This window comes from Hemitrygon akajei, chromosome 1 (genome assembly GCF_048418815.1).
Source record: "Hemitrygon akajei chromosome 1, sHemAka1.3, whole genome shotgun sequence".
Classification (NCBI taxonomy): Eukaryota; Metazoa; Chordata; class Chondrichthyes; order Myliobatiformes; family Dasyatidae; genus Hemitrygon; species Hemitrygon akajei.
In genome coordinates this window covers 202,804,726-202,830,193 of record NC_133124.1, presented here as the reverse complement: position 1 = coordinate 202,830,193, position 25,468 = coordinate 202,804,726, and the positions used below count along the sequence as shown (strand labels likewise).

General features: G+C 39.6%; 1 protein-coding gene across 2 annotated transcripts in view; it reads left to right on the top strand.

Moving 5' to 3' along the window:
* Positions 1-25,468, top strand: part of LOC140734685 (glutamine--fructose-6-phosphate aminotransferase [isomerizing] 1) — a 96,063-nt gene that overhangs the window by 46,273 nt on the left and 24,322 nt on the right. For both annotated transcript variants that reach the window (XM_073058992.1, XM_073058985.1), the window contains 8 exons: positions 721-823; positions 1,755-1,918; positions 4,737-4,832; positions 13,546-13,643; positions 19,665-19,785; positions 21,589-21,746; positions 23,583-23,697; positions 25,170-25,297. In XM_073058992.1, coding sequence (XP_072915093.1) covers positions 721-823; positions 1,755-1,918; positions 4,737-4,832; positions 13,546-13,643; positions 19,665-19,785; positions 21,589-21,746; positions 23,583-23,697; positions 25,170-25,297 — 983 coding nt within the window. The remainder of the gene's footprint in view (positions 1-720; positions 824-1,754; positions 1,919-4,736; positions 4,833-13,545; positions 13,644-19,664; positions 19,786-21,588; positions 21,747-23,582; positions 23,698-25,169; positions 25,298-25,468) is intronic.

Below are 25,468 nucleotides of genomic sequence, written 5' to 3'. Positions count from 1 at the left end.
ATGGAATCCTGAGATTTTACTCTAAACTGCATTTTAAAGTTGGCAAATATACTTGCTCAAAAGACTATACGTTAGATGATACAATAATCCATGAGGACTCCAGTGAAGTGCTTCTTGTTGATTCAAGAAGTGAGATGATCAGATTTGGCATCTTAGTTGATAGCTCAGAGCAGCAGTCCTTTATTTCTCCTATTTCTTCCCAGCATTCGCTTTTGTTTCAGAATCCCAGCATCTGTTTTGTTCATCATTTTACAAGTTCCAGCATGCTTTTTTCCACCCCCCCTAATGATCACATTCATATGTTAACTAGACGCCTTCCAAGACATTGTGTTTCCTCATCAGTCTTGGTCTCTGCCCAGTTGCACTCAGTTCCTCCCTTGCCCTCCAGCACAATTGTTCCCTTGCTCCTAGCTCCTAGCTCCAGTGAAGCATCATTGACCTCAGACGGTAACTCTCTATTGGAGCTGCATGTCCTGCTGAGTATTCCCACATTTTCTTTTTCGATTGTAGATTTCCCAGCAACTGTAGTTTATTGTTTTTCAAAACCCCCAGATTTTAATTTTGGCTAAATCAGTGATTTGATCTCTTTACATAATAAATTGTGGACTTGCATTGAAGTGTTACAGGGGATTGCTGCATGGTTTTTATTTTCTGTAAGGTGGCAGTCTTAGATAAATTATTATGTGCACAAGCGTTGACTTCATGCTCTGCACTTTGCAGCCAAAGATAAGAGCAGCTGCAGTCTACCTCGTGCAGACAGCACCACCTGCCTGTTTCCAATGGAGGAAAAAGCTGTTGAGTACTACTTTGCTTCAGATGCCAGGTAAGTTCAGTTGCCTTAATTATTGGATCAGCGGACATCTCGGGCTCTTATATTGTATATGGTGCAGCTGGAAGTTTGGAGCATCAGCTCTTTATGTATAGTTTGTGATCCAGTTATGTCTGAAGAATGGAGCTGACTGAGAAGATGCTATTTGTATTTGGGCGCTATGTCAGAACCCACAATCTAATAAAGGGTCTCGGCCCAAAATATCAACTGTTTCTTCTTCTTCTTCTTCCCTGTAGATGCAACCTGGGTTACAGAGCTCTTCCAGCATTTTGTGTGTGTTACTCTGGATTTCCAGCATCTACAGAATCTCTTGTGTTTATATTTGGATCTGTTCTTTCTCCCCCTTTTGGTCAATCACAATACAATAATGCTGGAGAGGTTTTTGGAGAAAGTTACAAGGATAATTTCAGGGCTTTCGTTATGAGGAAAACTTGGCAAGGCTGGAATTGTTTCCCCTAGAACAGAAGAGGTTGAGCTTAATCACTGTGTAAAATCATGGAAGATTACATTGGATGAACAGAAAATTCCAATTTCCCCGTGCAGGGAGTCAATATTTAGAGGGTATGGGTTTAAGGTAATAAGCAGGATTAGAAAGATTGTACATAGAGGGCTAAAAAAAAATTGAGTGGAAGAGCTTTGAGCCTTTCTGCTCCATATAAAATATAAAAATAAAATAAAAAATATACCTGGATGAGCACTTGATGTGCCATAACCTGCAAGCCTGTTGCTGGTCAACGTGGAATTGGTTGGTTTCACTTGCTCTTTGTCAGCCTGCATGACTGAGACCAGCTGCTCTAAGTTTCTTTGATTAAAGGTGAAGTAGGAATGAAAGACTTGATGTGCCTTTCCACGTGGAAGGAGTGACCCACCAAGATTGTAACATTCTGCTAACATTTGCAGTGTTGTTCACGCTTGTGTCCAACAGCGCTGTGATTGAACATACCAATCGAGTAATCTTCCTGGAGGATGACGACGTGGCAGCCGTCGTGGATGGACATCTCTCCATTCACAGGATCAATCGCAGAGCGGGGGACCATCCAGCTCGAGCCATCCAGACCCTACAGCTGGAGCTGCAACAAATCATGAAAGGTATGGTCGGGTAGGTTGCCAGGAGTTGCATTCTGGAGAGTGAATTTCAAGGAATAATTCCTTGATGAAGAAGCAGAGGGGATTTTATTGGTAGTTGGTTTCTTATTGTCACATGTACCAGGATACAATAACAAAGTCAGTTTGCATGCCATCCTGATAGATTATTCCAAGTATGACTGTATCAAGGCAGTACACAAGGAAAATCACTAACACACTCACAGAATGCAGGATGTAGTGCTACAGTTACAGAGAAAGTGTAATGTGGACAATAAGGTGCAATGGCCATGAGAAGGTAGATGGAGACATCTCATCGGCTTCTTTATCTTATCTTGTACTTAACCATATGAAGGTTGTATTTGGAGGTGATTGGAAACAGACAGGAATTAGAAATTTGGACAGGATCAGAAAAAGCTGCAGAGAGTTGTAGACTTAGCCAGCTGCATTATGGGCACTAGCTTCCCCACCATTGAAGACATCTTCAAAAGGTGATCCTGCAGGAAAATGGCATGCATCCTTAAGGACCCTCACCATCCAGGACATACCCTCTCCTCGTTACTAACATCAGGGAGGAGATGCAGGAGCCTGAAGTCGTGCACTCAGTATTTTAGGAACAGCCTCTGCTGTTAGATTTCGGAATGGTCTAAGAACCCATGAACACCTCCTCACTATTTTGCTCTCTCTTTTTACACTACTTGTTTTTTCTGTATTTCTCATTGTAACTTAGTAATTTTTATGTATTGTGCTGCATTGCTGCTGCAAAACGACAAATTTCATGACATGTCAGTGTTCATAAACCTGATTCTGATTCTGATGCAAAGTATAAAAATAGAGTATTCTGCCCAGCTATTGTTCATAGACCTTATTCTATTACATTTACATTTACTTGGGGACTTCATTTATAAGGGGAGACTGAATTGGCTCGTTGCTGACCATGGGGTGGTTTATAAAATCATGATGGGTGTAAATGAAGTATTTTATATATACAGGTGCCCCCACTTTACGCCACTTCGCTTTTACAAAAGACCTACGTTAGTAACATATTCTGGCATTACAAAGAGGATTTTCGCTTTTACAAAAATTTTTCCAATATAAATTAATGGTTCTTTCGCTTTACGCCATTTCCGCTTAAGAAAAGTTTCATAGGAACGCTCTACCTTTGTAAAGGGGGGGACACCTGTATTATACCCCTTTGTGTTAGAATATTCCGTTCTCCCTAACATGTCTATTGACTCCACTCTGATTGTTCTACCACTGATCAGCACTAGTAGTAATGTGCAGTAACCAGTTAACCTGTCAATTAGCACTTCTTTGAGAAGTGGAAGAAAGTCGGGCTACCCGGGGGAAATCCATGGAGTCAGAAGACGCAAGTACAGTTTATTTCTGAAGATTGTTCAGTAGTTTAGATGACTCATTTAAAAGCAAAATTCTGTAAAATTTGATGACCTACTGTCTCAGTGGAAAATACAGCGGATGGGGAAAACAGTAAAAGAAACATTCCAATGTTTATCAGGAGTAACTAACTTAAAAGAAACCAAATTTGGATAAACAAAGCATTTTGAGATTCTGTGGTAGTTTGCTCTATGTGAGGGAAAAACCAATTTGCTTTCACATATGTAACCTCCTCACCGAGACTCTTACAGCAGCTTGGCTCATTAGCTAACTCTGCTAACAGTCTGGTGACTCAGTGGTGAGAAGGCCGTCTTTCATAATATATGTCTGCCATAGGAATGATTTGGGGTTCAACCAAACAGGAACATTGGGATGTTCTGATTAAAGGAACCTCAATTTGAGCAACTGCTGGGTAAATTCTGCCCATACAGAGTGATCGGTAGCCCAGAAATGGCAGTTCAACATAAAATTATAAAGGAAATATATTTACTAATCTTCAACTAGTTAACAGAGAAAGAAAAGGATAGATAAAAGAGCCCATTACAGTTAAACTAGTCCAATGTGCACATAAATGTTGGAGCTTGTTTCTGTGGCAGTCAGGTGTTTTGCTGTACTCACGAGCTGAACCTACATTCTGCATGATGGACACGAGCCACAGCTCAAACTTCCCTCGAAGACCATCTCGAATGAACTGGCTCTCTCAAGAGTATTGGCCGTTCCTCCTTCGAGCCATTCATCTGCACAAAACACTTCTTACAACGGGGTCTCTCCGTCCAGTGGCATTCTCTGGCATCTTCCCTTGTGCCCCGCTCAGCAGCTTTCGCCCAAAAGACCCTATCCTCCAGAAATCTGATCCCGCCCAGCTTTCCCGAATCATCTCCTGGGCAGAAAGTTGCAATTGGCTGACACAACATTCCTAAGTTGGACAACATGACTCCTTATCTTTAGCTAAAGCCAAAACACTCTTACCAGCAGGACACATTGCTAAAATAAAACACCTCACAGCCTAGCAGTAGAAATCTTAACCAGGGCATGACACATACATTTAGGAACAGGTTCCGGAACAATTATTCTTCAGCCATTGGGCACCTGAACCTGTGTGGATAACCTCACTTGCCTCAGCACTCAACTGATTCCACCGCATATGGATTCATTTTTAAGGATTCTATAACTCATGTTCCAGTTTTTTCTTGTATTTGCAGTCTGTTGTCTTTTTCACGTTGGTTGTTTGTCAGTCTTTCACTAAATCCATTATATTTCTTGGGTTTTACTGTAAATGCCAGCAAGTAAATGATATGCTGACGTGTGTGTACTTTGATAATTTTTCTTTGAACTTTGACTGACCCAGACTGTGTCATCCATCCCTTTCGGTGCATAGTGATATCATGTCATAATTTATGTTTCCCTTTCTCTCTGATTTTCCTTTTAGGCAATTTCAGCTCATTTATGCAGAAGGAAATCTTTGAGCAGCCTGAGTCTGTGCTGAATACGATGAGGGGAAGAGTCAACTTTGATGAGTATACAGGTAACAAGTGAAAATCAGTTATTTCACATTGTTCACTTAATGCACTGCCCATAGGGAACTAAGACCTGGAGTCTTGTGGTAGTTCTCAACTCATAACAGGTCCACAATTTTTGTAGCAATACAAATGCAAGAAAGAAAGCAGACTTCTTGATGTATCTTGAATCAGAGGTCATGCAAGAACCAGTTATACTGGTGTAATTCATCATTGAAGTTAAGTATTGCTAAATACAGGTGTGTGTGTGTAGGCCTCCATTAGTCTCGATAGCATGGATTTGCACCTTGGAAAGTTTCCAGGGCGCAAGCCTGGGCAAGGTTTTTTTTATGAAAGAATGGCAGTTGCCCAAGCTGCAAGTCTCCTCTCTCCACACCACCAATATTGTCCAAGGGAAGGGCATTAGTAATTACAGGTAGTCCCCAAGTTACGAGAGTCCGGCTTGCGACTCGTATTTACAAACTGAGGAAAGAGAACGTCGTCCGCCATTTTAAGTCATTGCCGTTGACACTGTGTTGAGTGTGTAACTTTGTATTTGGCTTAAATTTTTCTTGGCAAGATTCACCCTGACCCTGCCCCCCCCCGTTCTGGTTGGCTGGTGGTGTAGTGAGGTCAGCGCCGGGCTGGAGAATGGAGGTTCCCGAGTTCGATCCAGTGACAGACCACTCCTGTGCCTGGTTGATGTCGATCCAGTGATTCCTGTACCATCCGTGCCAGGTTGATGTTGAGCTCGCAACTCGACATTGAAAAAAAAACACTGCCACCTCCAGTTTAAATTCCCACGCGGAATATTGTGGAGGATCAAATACCCAAACCCAGCACAGACCCCACTTGTCCCATTTAACCGGTCTCAGTGCGATGGACTTTAGGACCCAGGGAATTCAGTGCGGTGGTCCTTAGGACTCGGCGGACCTCGGGAGCTGGTGGAGCTCTGGACCTGCCGCCCGCAGTGTTTCTGTTCCGTTGACGGGAAGCGATCGCGATTGAAAATAAAGTGGAAATAATAAAGTGATCAGAAAGTGATGAAAAGCCATCGGTCATTAGAAAAGCGTTAGGCTACAGTCGGTCAACGATTGGAACAATTTTAAAGGATGAAGTGAGAATAATGGAGCATGTGAAAGGCCCTGCCCAGATGAAAGCTACAATTATTACTAATCAACGCAGTGGTTTAATTATTGGAATACTTATGTTTCTTAAGTGTTTTATATGCATAGAAAGGTAAAATATATACTATATACTAAGTCAAGCGTTTGACAAACTGACGCTAAATAATATTGGATGTATCCGACTTAAAGACGGACTCAGGAACGGAACTTGTTCATAACTCGGGGACTGCCTGTAGTATTCTTATACAAATTTCCTTGCTATATTAATTTGTGTTCTTGTTCAATTTAAGGCTTCTTTTTATTCTTCCTGCCTTTTCTTTTTAAAAAGATGAATTGTTAAATTTTGGAATGATAGTAGTGCATTCTTCCCTGAATAGGAAATGTTTAAGATTCTGAATGGTGAACTTTTTATCAAGGATCTTTTGGCAACTATACTTTCTATTAGCCTTGCTGGGTACAGAAGGTACCTAATTTTTAAACATAGTAGCTTTTGTTCTGTAATTTATCCATCTATTTGTATTGTACATTGGAATAGCACCATGTCAAGAAAAAGCCTTGTGAGTCTCCGAAGCCCAAGGAATCTCTTGACGCTTTGGAATCAGAGTGTATTTTAAAGCAACATGCGCAATTTGCTGGAGGATCTCAGCAGGTCAGGCAGCATTTATGGAAATGAATAAGCAGTTGACGTTTCGGGACTATTTAACCCTGGGCTTAAACTGCTTTTTGAACTGTGAAATGCATGACACTAAAGGTGTAACTCAAAAAGCACTTTTTTTGATATCGCAGTTTCTGGTGATCCTTACTTGAAAGTGCAGTATTTAACTTCAAAATTTTTGATGCATACCAATGCGATTTTGTGCCCTCAAAACACATTTGGGTGTAGATTTTGTATATTGAAATTAAAATTATATCAGGATGTAGCAGAGCTAGAAGTATAGTGATTGGTATTTGTCAAGACCTGTTAAGAGGTGCATTGGCTTCCTTGTGAAAATCCTTGTTGTGCAACTAACAAAGGTGAATGTTTTGCATGCCTACAAGCTACTGGAAAGGTGTGCATTGGGGCTGTGAATAAGGCATAATATATATATAATTGTTATACTGTTATTCTTCACAAGGTACTAACAATGCAGTAATCATAGAAATAAAAGACCGTTCAAGGTAGTTTATGTATTCAGAAAGATTATAGTGTCTACCCATTAAAGCTTAAAGTTGTTCCTCCTGTAGTACCAGGTCTCCATCTAGAGTCTGAAAAAAATATCAGCAGACATTTGGTCCCTTGTGACTGATCCACAATTTGAATGATGTTATTTGTGACAAAGTTCAATTTCCAAGCTGCCTTTGGCCCATGTTCCATACAAACAGTGAGGAAAATGGCATGCTTGTATCAACCAATAATTGGTGATGGGATAAGTCTGTGACACGCAGCAAATTGGATTAATTGCTCAGCTCAAGCAACTGAGTTCAATTCCGAACTCTGGTCCCATCTGTGAGGAGTTTACACATTCCCCCTGCGCTCTGGTTTCCTTCCACATCCCAGAGGTATGCTGCTAAATTGATTGTTTACTGCAAATTTTCCCAGTGCAGATGGGTTACAAAGGAATGAAAGGGAATTGATGGGTAAGTGTGCAGGATTGGGTTACAGGGAGTGAAAAAAGTGGTGTAGGACTGATAGGATTACTCTGCTGGGAACTAGCATAGATCATTCTGTGCACCATACTCCTGAGGAACCACTAGATCACAGGAGTTCCCAACATGGGGTCCACAGAACTCCTCAGTTAATGGCATGTGTTCATGCATTTTTAAAAAAAGGTTTGAGATGCCCTGGCGTAGAGGGGGAGAAAGTTTAAAAGAAGCGAGTGGGGGCATTTGGCATATATTGTGTGCCACAGTTCATGAGGAGACATGGATTGCTTAGAGGGAGAGAGAGTTTAAAGGAAGCTAGTGGGTGCACTCAGCACAGTTTATGTGCCACCAGACCCGTGGAGACATTGGATTGTGCATAATTAGGCACTTAGCAAGGACCAATAATTTAAAAAAGGTTGTGGCTTGGCCATTTTGTGAGTGTGCCAGTGTTGGAGTGGGGAGTTGAGGTTTTCACTCATTGAGGCTTCAGTGAACAGAGCTGTAGTCTGTAGGAAGGTTTTTTTCATTATTTATTTTTCTTCCTTTCTTATTGCACATTTAGAGCAGTGGGGATGCCAGACAGGCTTTATGGGTAGAACTGAGGAACAAGAAAGATATGACCATGTAAATAGGATTATATTTATAGACCACCCAACAGTCTGCAGGATTTGGTGGAGCAAACTCATAGAGCGATCACAAACTGTTACAAGAACCATAAGGTTGTTATTGTAGGCGATTTTAACTTCCCATGTATTGACTGGCACTCCCATACTGTAAAAGGCTAGATGGGAAAGAGTCTGTCAAATGCGTTCAAGAAAATTTCCTTGATTAATAGATAGATGTCTTAGCTAGAGAAATTGCGATGCTAGATTTCCTATTAGGGGATGTGACAGGGTAGGTGGCAGAAGTTTGTGTCGGGGAATACTTTGCATCTAGTGATCATAATGCCGTTAGTTTCAAGGTAATTATGGAAATGGTCCTCCGGGTGAGATTTTAAATTGGAGAAAGGCCAATTTTGATGGTATCAGAAAGGATATGGCAAGTGTGGAATGGGACAGCATGTTTTTTGGCAAAGGAGTACTTGGTAAGTGAAAGATCTTCAAAAGTGAAATTTAAAGAATACAGGGTTTATATGTTCCTGTCAGAATAAAAATCAAGGATAACAGATTTGGGGAACCTTGTTTTTTTTTAGAGAGATATTCAGGCCCTGGTTCAAAAAAAGGAGGTTCATAGCACGTACAGGCATGCAGGAACAAATAGGCTACTTGAGAAGTATAAGAAATGCAAGTGATCACTTTAATCAGGAGGGCTAAAAGAAAACAAGAAATTGCTCCAGCAGACAAGGTAAAGAAGAATCTTCAGGGCTTCTACAGATATATTAAAAGCAAAAGGATAGCAGAGCATAAAATTGGTCCTCTGGAAGATCAGAGTGGTAGGCAATGTGTGGAGTCAAAAGAGATTTGGGAGATATTAAGTGGGATTTTTTTACATCTGTATTAACTCAGGAGACAGGCACAGAGTCTATAGATGTGTGGTGATAGAGCAGTGAGGTCATGGCCCCTCTACAGATTACAGAGGAGAAGGTGCTTGCCGTGTAGAAGTAAATTAGGATTTAGAAGTCATCAGGGCCTGACAAGGTGTTCCCTCTGATCCTGTGGGAGGCTAATACAGAACTTGTAGGGGCCCTAGCAGAGATATTTAAAACATCCTTAGCCACAGGTGAGGTGCCGGAGGATTGAAGGATAGCTAATGTTGTTCTGTTGTTTAAGAAAGCTCTTAAGAATAAGCCAGGAATTTATAAGCTGGTGAGCCTGACATCAGTAGTGGGAAAGTTAATGAAAGGTATTCTGAGGGACTGCATATAATATTTGGATAGACAAGGACTGATTAGAGATGGTCAACATGGCTTTGTGTGTCTAAGTCATGTCTAATTGATCTTGAGTTTTTTAAGGAAGTTACCAGGAAAGTTGACGAAGGTGAGGCAGTGGATGCTGTCTACGTGCAAGGCCTTTGACAAGATCCCGCATGGGAGGTTGGACAAGAAGTTTCAGTCGCTTGGCATTCAAAATGAGGTAGTGAATTGGGTTGGATATGGGCTTCGCGGAAGAAGCCAGAGAATGATAGTAGATGGCTGCCTGTCTGACTGGAGGCCTGTGATTAGTGGTGTGCTGCAGGGATTGATGCTGGGTCTGGTTGTTGTTTATCATCTATATCAATAGATCTGGATGATAATGTGGTTAATTGGATCAGCAAATTTACAGATGACACCAAGATTGGAGGTGCAGTGGACAGTGAAGAAGGCTATCAAAGCTGCAGTGGCATCTGAACCAATTGGAAAGATGGACTGATGAAATTTAGTACAAATGAGTGTGAGGTTTTGTACTTTGGGAGGACCAACCAGGATAGGTACACAGGGCATTGTGGAATGTGGTGAACAAAAGGATCTGGGAATACTGATCCATAATTCCTTGAAAATGGCATCACAAGTTGATAGGGTTGTAAAGAAAGCTTTTAGCAGTTTGATTTCAATAAATCAATGCATGGAATACTGGAGTTGGGACGTTATATGTTGAAATTATGTAGTACGTTGGTGAGGCCTAATTTGGAGTATTGTGTACAGTTTTGGTCATCTACCTACAGGAAAGATGTAAATAAAGTTGAAAGAGTGCAGAGAAAGCTTAAAGGATGTTACTTGGGACCTGATGACCGAGTTATAGGGGAAGTTTGAATAGGTTTGGACTTTATTCCCTAGAACATAGGGAACATAGATTGGGAGGAGATTTAACAGATGTATACAAAATTATGAGGAGTATAGGTAGAGTAAATGCAAGCAGGGTTTTTCTATTGAGGTTGGATGGGGCTACAACGAGAGGTCATGAGTTAAGGATGAAAGGTAAAGTGTTTAAGAGGAAGATGAGGTTGAACTTGTTCACTCAGGATGGTGAGAGTGTGGAATGAGCTGCCAGTGCAAGTGGTAGAGGCAGGGTCAATTTCAACATTTAGGAGAAATTTGGGTAGCTATGTAGGTGGAAGGGTTATGGAGGGCTATGATCCAGCCCTCATTCGATTGGACAAGGCAGATCAATGGTTTGGCGCCATCTAGAAGGGCTTGTTTCTGTGCTGTAGTGTTCTGTGACTCCACCTGATGGGATGAGTTGCCTCCTGTTTGTGATGTGTGAATAATTGGAAGGGGAAACAAACCACAGAAGTGGCTCCTCCTGACAGCAGAGTGGTTATTTAAAATAACAAGTAAGTGAATGGCTGTTTTTGTACATTAGATCAATCAGTAACTTGGTCACCAAGCTTGACTGATGGAGTGTCCACTTCTCTGTTGAACTGGCTGCCTATATTGTGACCAAATGCCATTTAAAAAAAATAAAAATAAATTGATCTCAGATTTAAGATTAACAACTCAACTAGAATTAATTGCCCAATGAAGCAGAAAGTCCCAGTTGTTGACCATCTGCATGTAAAAATATCTTTTAACCATTCTCAAAGACTGGCTGTAATACTTTTAATGATATCAGACTCCCAAGCCAAAAGAAATTGTTTCTTTCTAACCATCCTAATACGTACCCCTAGCATGTTTTAAAAAACTTCTTTGTAATCTTTAAGTGAAGAGAGAATGCAATCCAGGTTTGTGTAATCTGTTTTCAAGTTCATTGCAAGTGTTGACTGATCTTAATGTGAAGCACTTGCTGATACAAATTCTGAGATTGCCTCTGGTTACTTTAAAACAGTGTGCCCTTGTCTGACCCAGATTTGAGGTTAGCGGTCAAGAAGAAAACTGTACATTTGACATAAAGTTAAGAGCTCTGAAGTTTGCCAGCACCTGAAAAAAGAGATTGATGTTCAAATGAATTGTGTTATTACACCATCCTTCAACATAGAAAAAAACTACCCTTTCAAGGGTGATGTAGATACAGACTAAGCTGAAATATAATTATCATAAAGGATATAAAGCAGAGCAAGAAGATCGGTTTTCAATAAACGATGTGGAGTCTGGAACCATGAGCTTAAATTGGTGTAAGATTTGCTTTTTCTTCCAGTTGTAGTTTTTTTTAAACTCAAGACTTGTTTTTGATTAGGTTAAATTGCTCCAAGTACAGGCATACGAGTTGTAACCATACTGGATTTATTTGCAAATTTATATCCAGTACAAAGAAGTAATGCTGAACATAGATGACAGTCACAGTCTGTTGGCCAGAGACTCTCTATCCAGATGACTGTGGTGAAGTGTTTTTTCCTCCTGTGTCGTCTTGTTTGTAGGGTCTCATTCTGCTGGTTGGTTTCATTTTTTTTCCCTCTCTCTCCGTCTGATTCTGCACCATTGCATGCTTTTTCTTCTTTGCTGTTATGACATCATAGCCAACAGTCTCCTGGGCTCTTTTACGCCTTCATTTGAATAACACTGATTGAACTATATCTTGTATGCTGTCTCACAGACTAATGTGCTCCTTGGCTGGAATTGTTGTGCTGATTGTTTCATTTTCTATTACAAATGCCTGTTGCTTCACTGAATCACGGTCATTGTTACACAGCATGGAAAAGGAATTGTGGCCACCACCTATTCGCACTCGTCCTGTACTGATTTTATTTTCATCCTCCCACCTTCTCATCAATTCTCATCAACCCGTCACCTGCACCAGGGATAATTTACAGTAGCCAGTGAACCGCATACTTTTGGGATGCACCAGGAAAGTAGAGCACCCAATGGAAACCCATATTGCCACAGAGAGAACGTTACAAACTCCACACAGCACCAGATTTCAGGATCAAACTGGGATCACTGGAGCTGAGAGGCAGCTGCTATATTGCCACCGAAATTTTTTTTAAATAGATCATCTAGCTTTTGACCAGGTCATGGCAAAATCACAATCAACTTAATCTATTGGACAATTAGTGTTTGTAAATTGCCTTCTACCTGTCAATAGGGAAACATGTCCAACTGATGCAGGCAAAAAAAATAATAAAATTATATTTAAGAAATTTAAATCTTTGAATTCACAAGATTCATGAAGATTTCATAGGAATCATATAACAATGCTGTTCTCTCAGTAGGGATCCCTCTTTATTATGAAGAGGCACTACAAAATTTCAGATACATTGCTTTGATTCACAATCACGACTTGGAGGATAAGATGGTTATGTCATTTGAAGGGTACAGATTGAAAAGCGTGTTTGTAGCAAAGTAGACCAAGCTTTAAAACTGAGTTCATTTAACATGCTATTTAATCTTACAGGTTTATGATTGAAAATGTATAACCTGTGGTTCCCAGATTTTAATTGCAGAAATTCAATGGTACATCTTGTATTTGCTATGGGTATTCAGCCTGTCAGTCCTTTGGCTGTTTCAATTCCACCTTTGTCCTTTATGCTGCTGAATTGATCTGTCTTTGAATTAAGTCCTGTCTTTCATTACCACATCGTTGATAGATTTAATATCTATGTTCTCTTTGTTTCAAACATAATTTCTTGATTTTACAGTGTATTTTAAATATACACTAATGCCTCTTCAGAGCATTCTTTATAGTTAACATTCTTTGACTGTTGATCTTACAGCATGTTAATATGGAGTTAATTCATGTAGTTATAACAAACTTTAAAACACACTTGCATGACAGTGCCATTTTCAATGCAATGTAGCAGAAACAGTTTTACGTAAGCTTATATTTTAAAGCATTAAAGTTGCATTTTAAAATTGGGTAGTTTCAGACATAAAGTCAGAGATGATGTCGGGATAATAAGATGAGCAGAAGATTAATTCGAAATGCTGATGGATAAATGAAAAATGGATCTCTGGGAACTAATCTTTACTCCAGTAATGAGCAGTTGGAATGCTTTCCCAATAACAAAATGAAATTGGATGTCTGGTTGGCTGTGTTTAAACGAGCAAGGACAAATTCAGTGACCCAAACAACTTTTTCTTATTATTTGTCAATGTTTCTGATGATTCTGTAAAAGTGAATGATGAATGTTTGTCCTTTTACAGTAATTCTTGGTGGCCTGCAAGATCATATCAAAGAGATTCTGAGATGTAGACGCTTGATCCTCATTGCCTGTGGGACAAGTTACCACGCGGGTGTCGCTGTAGGTATATCTATGTGATATGTTAGCTTAAATTGTCATTTGCTGTTGTTATTGTTGGGAGCCATGATGTCATTACTTAATAAAGCAAAACAATTTTGTATTAATTATTTTGCTTCAGTTTACAGACAACTAATTTTGATTGCTGCTTACTGCAGTATGCAAAATAGTAAGTTCTTTGTGCTACTTGGTTATCTTGAGCATTGCTTAGGAGGAAAGCCACCTTAGTTTTCTATGATATGTTTAGTTCAATCAACTGAGTTTGAGCAATAAGTGCAGTTTTACTTATAGTGTGGTTTGCAAAGAAAGAAATTACATAGTGTTTGACTACAATTCAGAATCAGCTTAAAGTCAACCACAAACTGGGGTAATGTAGTTCTTTTGAGAGATATTGTACTTCATGTTAATATACTGTTATTAAATCTGCCTTTCATCCTGTAAATGAATTCTGTGAGGTCTGTGATTATTCTCTACACTGATTCCAATCAAATGAGCTTCCCAAATCAAAGTTCTTCTACATAAAAATTAATCATCCAAACCAATCATCCCTTTTTCTATAAAACTGTGTTGATCCGCTCATCAATCAAAGCAACTTCCAAGTCATTAAATCTTTTTTTATATTTTTGCCTGAGCAGCACTGATTGTTTTCGCTGCATAGAGTTGTGGAAAATTCATGACAACAAAGGAAGCCACTTGGGTATATTTGCACATGTCAAAAATTGTGCTGGACATAATTCCAGCTTCTCGCACCAGGTCCAAAAACGTCACAGTTCTTCACACCTATCCAAGTATTCTTTGAGAGTAATGTGCTTTGCTCCCTTGTACAGTTGCAGAGCCCACCCAGCTTGGCACACTCTAATTCTTCTTAAGTTTACTTTAAAGCTATGGCTTCATTTCAGGAAGAAATAGATTCTTCTTTCCTCTTTCCAAGTCCTCCATAATTTTGTACAGCTGAATCAAATCTCTCTTACAAAGAAAACAGTTCGGGCTTATCCTGTCTTTCCTTAGAGTTACATTTTTCCAGAGCTGGCGACATCTTCATAAAACTCCTCTATACTCTTTCCAATGCAATCACACTTTTCCTGTAAAGTCTTCTTACTAAGTTCATTGCCTCCGAAAGCAGCTCGTCAGAATTCTCTGTCCTGGGCCATTTTTTCAAGTTTTCCTCTCCCAGGGATGAGGTCTTCAGAGCTTCTGTTGGAATTTCTGAAGCATTAGGTTTTTATGGGATGAGGTTGTTAGCCCCATGCCTAATCTTCCTCCTCTTGTAGCTGGGCTTGGGACTGTCCAAGGAAGGATTTTTCCTGTAATTTAGTGGCCATAAATATATACTGTAGTACTTTTATTGATGGTCTACCAGATGTTGTATATAGAATTAGCAAACGTCCCTACTGTAGAATCATAGAACACTACAGTATCTGGCATCTTCAGCCCACCTAGTCTACGCCAAACTATTATTCTGCCCTTAAGTTCACTTGGTACTTAATTCCTCTTTCCCAATCTCTCTATCTCCATATGGAGACAAACTATCTACCAACGTCTTTTATAAAACTACCAATTCCCACAGCTATCTTGATTATACCTGTTCCCAACCTGTCTCCTGTTTTTTTAAAAAAATGCTTTTTCCTTTCCTCAGTTCCTTCATCTCTGCAACATCAGTTCTCAGGATAAAGCTTTTCTTTCCAGGGTATCAGAAATGGGGTTTCCTTTCCTCCACTGTTAATGATGCCCTCACCCACGTCTCCTCCATTTTCTCGCTCACCCCATCTTCCTGCTGCCTTAACAGCGATAGAGGTTCTCCCATGACATCTACATCATCTTCGCAACCTCTGCCACCTCAGGTTCTCTTAAATCAGGGGTTCCCAACCTTGGGACCACAGACCACTTGGCTAATTATAAGGCTCATTGTCATAAAACAGGTTGGGAACACTTGCCTTTATTATTTCACCTTTCACCCTAGCTTATGACCTCTAGTTCTAGTCTCACTCAACCTCAGTGGAAAAAAAGCTTCCTTGCATTTACTCTATACTGTACCTTTATCAAATCTCCCTTTGTTCTCCTACAGACAGGCAGACATACTTTATTGATCCCGAGGGAAATTGGGTTCATTACGCTCCATGGAATAAAGTCCTATCTTTCCCTACAAATCAGGTCCTTAAGTCCACATGCCTCTCTTTCTCAGACCATTATAACTACCTTTACTGATGCCATGAAAACCTTAAAGTTCCCTCTGTTGCTCCAATCTCTCAATATTTTATTTTTTTCCTTTGTATTGCTACCCATCCTGAAATGCTTATCTTCACAGTTCTACGTGCTGATTATTTTTAGATTTAAATCATCTTCTTAGATTACCATAAGCTAGAAGATAATAACTGAATCAGGAATGTTTTTGTAACACTTTCCCAGTGTTACAATCTATTACCCTTCTTGGCAATGAGCTGATTTTCCATCCAGTTTTCTTCTCTCGATATCCCATTGGCACTTACTATCTGTTAGCAGTGCTTTGTCAGAGCTTTGCTAAATTCCTTTTAGCCTTCCTACCAAGATTGGTCACTGAAAAATCCATTTGAGTTAGTAAGGCACCAATTGCTCTTAACACATTCCCGATCAGCTCACCTCCAATCCACCTTTTAGAGGTTGCTTCTTTCTCTGTGGCATCTTTGCCAAAACCACTCCAACTTGTTGCCTCATTTCCTCTTTCAAAGGATTTCAAAATAAGGGGAGGAGATGGATTCTCTCCAAACTGTCAGTGCTGTCCTCTGCAGTACCCTGGATAAGAAGCTTTACGTGAGTGGAAATTGTTAATAATTATAGTGGTGCTTTAACATCCTGCTAGTGTCAGCCTTTTTCTGCTTATTGCTCAGATTTCCTGCTCCCCAAGGCACTTTTTGTGCCTGGGCTTGGATTTTGCTCAGTCACCCGTCTGTGCTATGCTCAACAGTTCCGTTCCTTTTTATGAAAACATTGGAGGCAAATCCACGTACCAAAAAGGCAGTAATTATCATCCTGAAAGAGCAATGCATGTCCATTAAAAGCTAATCTGATGGGGTCCAGGCCAGCATCTACCTGCTTCAAGCTATTCTGGCTCTTTGAATGTAGACAAACTGAGAAATGGCTACCTGGAAGTCCACTTATGAGATGCTTCCCCAGGCAGATTGACTGAAAAACAATTTGGCTTGATTCAATTAAACAATAATAGCAGATGGTCTTAGGAGGTTTTGTAGTTGAAAATGGTCTTACACCTGTCATTTCTAAGTAGATCCATGATAGGATCAATTTGACTTTCTGGTTGTGTTGAGTCAGTAAACAGTGACTAATAGCTTCCAACCCAGATAATCTAGACTGGCACCCCAGAGCATCATTGGAGGGTTCTTTTCCAGATGAGGCAAAAACCTGAGGTTCAACTAGTTTATTAAGAGGGATGATAAAACAAAGTAACTTTGATAATAAAGCAAAGAGATTCTGCAGATGCTGGATATCCAGGTTTTGTTTGTTCATTATGTGTCGTGTTGTATGAAGTGGCCGATCACGGTCTTTCTGTGACCGTGATTGTGCAAATATCCAGAGCAATGCATACAAAATGCTGGAGGAACTCAGCAGGTCAGGCAGCCTCTATGGAAGGGAATAAACAGTCGACATTTCAGGCCAAGACCTTTCATCAGGACTGGAAAGGAAGGGGAAAGCAGCCAGAAAAAGGTGGGGGAGCAGAAGGAGTGTACAAGCTAGAAAATGATAGGTGAAGCCAGGTGGGTGGGGGAGGTATGAAGTGAGAAACTGGGAGGCAGTAGGTGAAAAAGATAAAGGGCTTTGATAATACCTAAGTTAATAATATAGTCCTCTTTGTATCATTAGGAGTCTGTAGTGGAACATTTGTATAAACTTCTGATGTAAAAATAGCTAATTGGTTAACAAAAAACACAAATGTTGTATCATGCAGGATCCGATGAGTTGTTCTACAAAAACTAGTTGATGACTTTTATTGGTCGTCAATGCTTGGTGGTGACTTAATATCCCAGCAAGAATTATAAACTGTGGAGAAATAATGGTTCCTGATTGTGCTGTGCTGTTTTTACTGCCTTCTACCAAGACACAGGATTCTGTAGTTTTATGGTTTGTGGTGTGCTGTCTAGATATGTTGTAAAGTGTTCTTCAAATATTGGACGTGCCTTGCACTTTAACCTTTGGCCTTTCCCTTAATTTTTTGTCGAGATATTGTTCACTGAATATTATGTCGGATGTTTGCCATCTCTAAGGCTTAATGCTGCACATATTTTTTCTTAAGATATTTCTAAAACAACCTTTTGACCATCTGTGCTAATGTCTTTTTATACTTTAATGTCAGATTTTGTTTAATGATGCCGATATGAAGCATCTTGGAATGTTTTTTCATGTTTAAGATGCTGAAAAATAAATTTGTTTTTAAACTGTAGGATAGTTGGTTAGTGTCTACCAATCCACAAAACAAACTAATGTTGGCCAAGAGCTCTGAAACATCACTGCATTTAGTGATAGATTCTCCTGGTGATCAAGCCAGCATTTACCAGACGACACCCTGATGTCACAAATCATTCAGCAAGTGTTTGTTGACAGGCTACTTAACAGAGATGTCATACAAAATAACCAAACCAGCAGTGAAGCATTTATGCATTGGAGAGGATGCAGAGCAGACTTGACTAGGATATTGCACATGGTAGAAGTTTTCAGTTATGAAGAGAGGTTGGGTTTGTTTACTTTTGAGTGGAAGAGGCTAAGAAGGGACCTGACTGAGTATATAACATTACAAGTGGCATAGATGGGGTACATAATGAAGAGCTTCAGCTTGTAGTGGAGCTATCTAAAGTCAGAGGACATGGTTTAAGGTGAGGATTAAATAGGTTAGAGTGGATCTGAGGGTGGTTACAGTCTGGAACTCACTGCGTAAAAGCATAATGGAAAAAAAGTTTTAAGAAAGGTAAATTGTATGTCACAGTATATTACCCTGAGATTCATTTTCCTGTGGGCATACTCAGCAAACCTGTAGAATAGTAACTCTAACAGGATCAATGAAAGGTCAACTAAAATACAGAAGACAACAAATTGTGCAAATATAAATAAATGGTAATAAATAATGACAACATCAGATAACAACATAAAGAGTCCTTAAAGCAAGATCATTGGTCGTGGGAACATTTCAATAGATGGGCAGGTGAGTGTAGTTATCCCCTTTATTCAAGAGCCTGATGATTGTGGGGTAGTAACTCTTCTTGAACCTGATGGTGCAAGTCCTGAGCTCTTGTACCCCCACTTTAGCAAATGCCCTCACAATATGATAATGACGTCTGTGCTTTGATGAAGACAAAAAGTAAATAGCTTTTTTAAAAAAGGACAATTGTGGGCAGCACAAAGGCATATCTAAGAGAGATGTTACCGCGAAGTTCCAGAAAGCTACGTTTATCATGACCTCGGGCATTGCTTGTTGCTGTTTGCAGATCGCCCTGTGGCCACGTGGGTTTCCGACTGGTGCTCCTATTTTCACTCCCATCCCTATGATACTGAGGTTGATGACCACTATAAATTGTCCCTTGTGTGCAGACAAGCAACAGAATGGGAGGAGCTCATGGAAATATGGGGAGAGTATGAAGTGGATTAATGCTGGATTAGCGTAAATGTGTAGCTGGTGATTGCCTTGGACTAGTTTGGTTGAAAAGCCTGTTTGTAAGCTGAATGACTCTGACTCTGTGACAAGTAAAAATATATCTTTACCATATCTATGTTATTAAAGCATGTCATTATATTAAAGCTTACTATTATGTCACTCTTAATCTTTATTTTTCTAAGGAAACAGCGTGAAATGTTGAGAATTTTTTAATGTAGATCTTGTTTTCTTTTGTGCTTATATAGACTGAGGGAATTGGGCAGAATTTTGGATTTGTTTGTCTAAATTCTTAGAATCACACTTTTGCCCTATCCTGCTCCCAGAGCAACAAAGGAAGTGTTAATTTAGTACTGAAACTTGAATGTTTACTTTGTTTTTTCTGTTTTAAGACTCGACAGGTGCTGGAAGAACTTACAGAACTGCCTGTCATGGTTGAGCTTGCTAGTGACTTCCTGGACCGAAACACTCCTGTCTTCAGAGATGACGTCTGTTTCTTTCTCAGCCAATCAGGTACTTCATTAAGATGTACATTATGTAATATTCTAACCATAAATTTCTTCACCCAAGAATGTTTTTGCTCAGTATTTTTGAAGCTCTATATAAATGTAAATTGTGCAAAAGTTAGAAAATCCGCACTGCCAAATTAATTTGAAGTGTGTAAAGCTGAAATTTGGATTACTGCCTGTACCTTTTCTCAGCATGCTTTATTTTCATTCTGAATTGTGATGTCCTACAATGATAAGAGATGGAAATTTCCCTCAGAATGGATAGATAAATAAGATCTACCTCATTAGATTTGTACGTCATTGAAGAGTTGTTTGAATAGTTAATAATTGGAGAAGGTTCTCTAATTAAGACAGAAATATGTGATTTTGAATTGTATGAGGAGTAAAGTGCACCTGTAATATATTTCTTTTTAAGTCTCTACCTTCTCATATTTTTCTCAAGGCTTTAATCTTCATAGAGTAAGTGAGCTAATGTCTGATTTCCATTGGCACACAGAAGCAATCCACTTCAAGTAGCAATCCACTTACAGGAGTGGGCTCTTAAGCTCACTGAGGTTGTTTTGCATTTCAAATAGAACACAATATATCGACTTCATCCACGTAACCATGCCTGAAACAGATACTAAGAGTTTCAGTAGTAGCTAGTTGCACCATCTTGACTAGCATTGTCTGTACTTTTTAATATTACCCTGATCAAAAATTGTGCTTTCTGGTATTTTGCTAGAAGAAATGCACACTGTATCTCATTTATCTAAATTTTCAGGCCTTTAAATTACATTAATTAGACCTCTTTAACATCAAAATGTAAGCAAATACAAGCCAATATGCATCAGGCCAAATTATAAACTTAATTCCTATTAATGTCCTGTTGTATGGCATCTGTTAGTCTCGCAAGACCATGAATCTGCACCTGGAAAGTCTTCTCCAGGGCACAGACCTGGGCAAGCTGGTATGGAAGACCGGCTGTTACCCATGCAGCAAGTCTCCCCTCTCCATGCCACCGATGTTGTCCAAGGGAAGGGCAAGGGCTGATACAGCTTGGCACCAGTTGCAGGAGTTGCCAGAGCGAGGTTGAAGGCAACGTCGGACTGTCTTACGGGCTCCAGCTCTGGATTTGTCCTCAGGGATTACTCCCAACCTGTTGATTATACCCCGTTCAAGCAAATTTATCTTTCATTAGGCTAAAAAGTCAATGTGATACTGCCTGTTGAATAAGAGCTAGAATTGTTTAGTGTGTCCCTGAAATGCAATAAGATTAGAATTTGTCCTCTTGGATTGCCAAGCCTATCACTTTAATTCTTTCTTTGTCATCTCTGTCATGCTTCAACTAAACTGAACACAAACTTGCGAAAGAGTACCTATACCTCTTAACAAGTTTTCAGACAACTTTGACTTTGGATAGTTTAACATTCTTGGCACTTATTTCTGGGTCCCAGTATTCACTGTACATCTTGTGATTTCAACTAATGATCTTAAGTTTGCATCATACTGACCTTAGTTCCCAAATTTTCTCTTGCACTTGTGATTAATTTCTTCTGCCTTCCATCCCATCATAAATTTGCTCTTATTTTCTTTGCATGCATCCTGAAACTGGTTTCCAACGTCACTATTTCCAGTTCTGATGGGAGGTCTTTAAACTGAAATATTAACTGTTTCTTTCTCCACATATGCTGTTTCTGCTCTCTCTAAGGTGTTTTTATTTTGCATTTCCAGCAAAGGTGGTATTTTTCTTTTCATACCACTGAATGTGGCATAAGCTGTTAGCTTTCTGTGGGGAAAGATTCTTGATTTATGTGTTTGTTTTCAGGGGAAACAGCTGACACTTTGATGGCACTGAGGTACTGTAAGGAGCGGGGTGCTCTGACTGTGGGTATTACAAACACAGTTGGTAGCTCTATCTCTCGTGAGACAGATTGTGGTGTCCATATCAATGCCGGACCTGAAATTGGGGTTGCCAGCACAAAGGCAAGTGTTAAAGAATTAATATTCTCCTTTGTTTAAGCATTTATAAGCAGCCAATTTTGTTCTGGGTGAGTGTATTTTCAAATTGAATTGTATGCACCTTAGATAGTTCTTTCCCTGTGAGAAAGATGTGAGAAAGTCTTTTTACTCCTTTGACCTTCAACTAATATGCTTCACATCTGCATTCACTAGCTTGCATATGCTCAGCATCCATCCTCTCACTCATCCACTCTGCAAAAATTGGTGTTTTCTGCAGCTCTCTGACAGGGCCCTTGATCTCCCTTGCCCAAATAAATTCTTTATCTATGAGCTTAGCGAGCCAAGCTAGATATTTTCCCAAATGTTTCATCACAGTTTATTCTCATTGCTTTCTAAAGGTGTCTCTGCAGTCCTATCAGTCAGTCCAAATCCGCCAAGTCCAGAAAATGAATTGTAGCTTGCTAAACTGCAGCTTTAAAAAAAAATATCTTTCACTTCTTTTACGTTCCTGCTATCTTTATGGCCTTGCACAACCACATATCAGGACAGAAAGCAGTTTGTGTTAACCCAGGAAGGTTGAGTGCGATGTTCACAAGGACTGACTGATATTCATGATGAATACTTCTTTTCCCTCTGGCCACTGATCAACACAGCAGTTTTTAATGGGTCCCATTTTCAAGTGATGTCATTAACTTCAACACTGAATAATCGTGAATGAATAAATTTTCATAAAATTGTACAGTTGCGGGTGTGTTCTGGATATTCTGGCATGATTTCTATACTAACACCCTTCTATGGGCAATAGAAGGACCATTTATATCATCTTTCACTAAAATCGATAATGTACTTCTGCTAAAAGTCTGCTTCTGTTTAGAAGGCAGTGGATTTTGTCAGTTAGCCACATTTTTCTCTCCAAATCCACTCGTCACTGTTCTTCACCTCCAAGGATGATTCTGGAAAACAGCTGGAGTCTGTCGGGAGAGGGGTGGGGTTTATTTCCAAGTTTTTTTTCCACTGTATTTCTATATTAACTTCAGTCTGCCAGCAATCGTTTGCCCTGATACTTTTGTCTGGAATGTAAATCTGGTACGTGTCACTCGCTGCTTTCAAATTGGCCCAGAGAGCAGGAATTAAAGATGCGTGTTTAGAGAATGGAGCAATTCCATTCGCCTCCATGGCTGAAGTTAAACCTTGGTAGTGGCACTAGTTTTACTTGTGTGTTACTTTTAAATTGAAACTCTGATTAAGATAGCCAATGTCAAGGCTTTCTATTCTAACTGGAGCAGGGCAGTGAAGTATGGTGCAGTATCTTACAAAGATGGTCTTTGATTTTGACTTTTTTTCTAAAACAAAGAACAAGGCTGTACAAATCTCTTTTATTAATCTCTTTTGATTTCTGTGATGTCCATAAGCAGTTCCTTTGCTTCTGTTAAAAATTAGTATAGCAATTTACACAAAAATTGCAGTGAATCTCCTTTGTGCCCTTGGGCTATTAATCCTCCATTTTGATTATTGGTTCCCTGTGCTTTGATGACTGTCTGTGATTTTTAATGTAAAGTTTTCTTCAGCAGCGAATACAACTTTAGCAGTAAATTTACAAAATGATCCAGTTGCCGTGGCATCCAAAAACTGTCTTCCTTTCATATTTCCAATTAATAATCAAGTTTCAGATTATACCTTAGAAGGAGTTGTGCTCTTAGTGTTATTAACATGAAGTGGAGCTTAGCAGTTTGGTCTCCTCAAATTACCAACATTATTGATGGGCCAAATGGCCTAATTCTCATATATCTTTTGGTCTTCTATTCTTGTATATTTGAATCTAACCAGCAATAATTTAAACTGTGTTCTGTTATCACCCAGGCTTACACCAGCCAATTTATCTCACTGGTGATGTTTGCACTTCTGATGTGTGAAGACAGAATTTCAATGCAGGAGAGGAGAAAGGAAATTATTCGAGGTCTGAAGGCACTGCCAGGTAAATAAGGGGAACATTCACCAATTAAAGTTAAGTAGAGGCTTGTTTTGAAGTTGTGTAATTGTGTTTGAAAAAAATTTGGCAAATACCAACAAGCAAGTAAATCACCTTAACAGCAAGGTTTTATTTTTACTTTCATCTCTTTTTGCCATTATTTGACTTTCCATGTCAACTCTGGGGTCACTTCTGAGGTTTGTGTGCATTTAATTTGTATCCCAAATACTTCTCATTTTTATTTACTGAGATATATTGTGGAATAGGCCCTTCCAGCCCTTTGAGCCACGCTGCCCACCAATCCTTTGATTTAATCGTAGCCTAGTCACAAGACAATTTACAATGACTAATTAACTTACCAACTGGTACGTCTTTGGACTATACCAAAAACAGGAAACCCACGTGGTCACGGGCTGCAGCATGAGTTAAACCTGGGTCGCCTGTACTGTAAAGCGTTGTGCTAATCACTGTGCTACCAGTAGAATTTGTAAAAGGTTTCAACATGTAGTATAACCCTGATGCAGAAGACCCATGCAGCAGAAGTGACGATGCCAAAAATAAATAAACTTCTGTCAGTCTCCCTGCATCTGCATGGCAGTTACATGTAGATTGTAGTTGTCAATTGCAGTAGACCCTGCGGTTGTCAACATAGCACAAGCTTGTTGTGCATGATCTGGGAATTTTGGTATGTCCTGTGTGAAAAAATATAAATATTGAAAATCGGAGAAAGAGCCCATCCTCGAGTGTGTTGCACCTTTCATGGTACATTTATCCATCAACTCCACTTCGCCAACTTTACTCCCATATCCATTGATTCCTTTGAGTCTAGAGTCTGCCGTCCTCAATATTGATTGTACTGGAGGAGAATCCCCAGCTTCACCATCCTCTTTAAATTACATTTCTCTTCCTCTCAGTCCTAAATGGCCGTCCCTTTAGTCTGAAATTGTGAACTCTGCTTCCTGATTCTCCAGGCAGCTCAGGATCCCTCTGTTTTAAATATTTAAATGAGATAAAATAATTAGACAGATTTCCTGTGGTGAATTGATTTTTCCCAACTACGGTAAGAGTGCAGATTACCACAGTCCCTTGGTTAAGTTGAGAAATTTAGATAGGTATCTTAAGTTCTAAATGCACACAAATATCCTGTGACTGCATCTTGCTCCTTTACATTCTTTATGTTTTGGATATCTGAAATCAGTCACTGCAAATGCTGCTGTGCGAATCACAAGCGCTTGGTGTGTTTTTTTTTAAAAGCAAATTCCACAGATTCACCACTCTGGCTGAGGAAATTCTTCCTCATCTCTGTTCTAAAAGGACACCCCTCTATTCTGAGATGTGTCCGCTGGTCATAAACTCTCCCACCACAGAAAACATCCTCTCCTCATCCACTCTATCAAGTCTTTTCACCATTCGATAGGTCTCAATCAGGTCTCTTATTTTTAATATCCTTTTGAACATTTTCCCTTTCCACCTTTTAGATCTTATTAAGGAGGTTCTGACTCTGGACGAGGAGATACAGGAACTGGCAAGAGAACTGTACCAACAGAAATCTGTTCTCATCATGGGCCGTGGTTATCACTATGCCACTTGCCTTGAAGGAGCTTTGGTGAGTTGGTTGATGGAGTAGGTCTCTAAGCAGACTAATTAGCTTCGTAACCCTAAAGTTCTAGAGCAGGCATCTCAATGTACCATCTCTAAAGCATCTCTTAATTTTGTTTTGCTCTTGTTATAATTTTAGCAGATGTTCATGTTTTATGGTGCTCTCATTTTCAAGTTT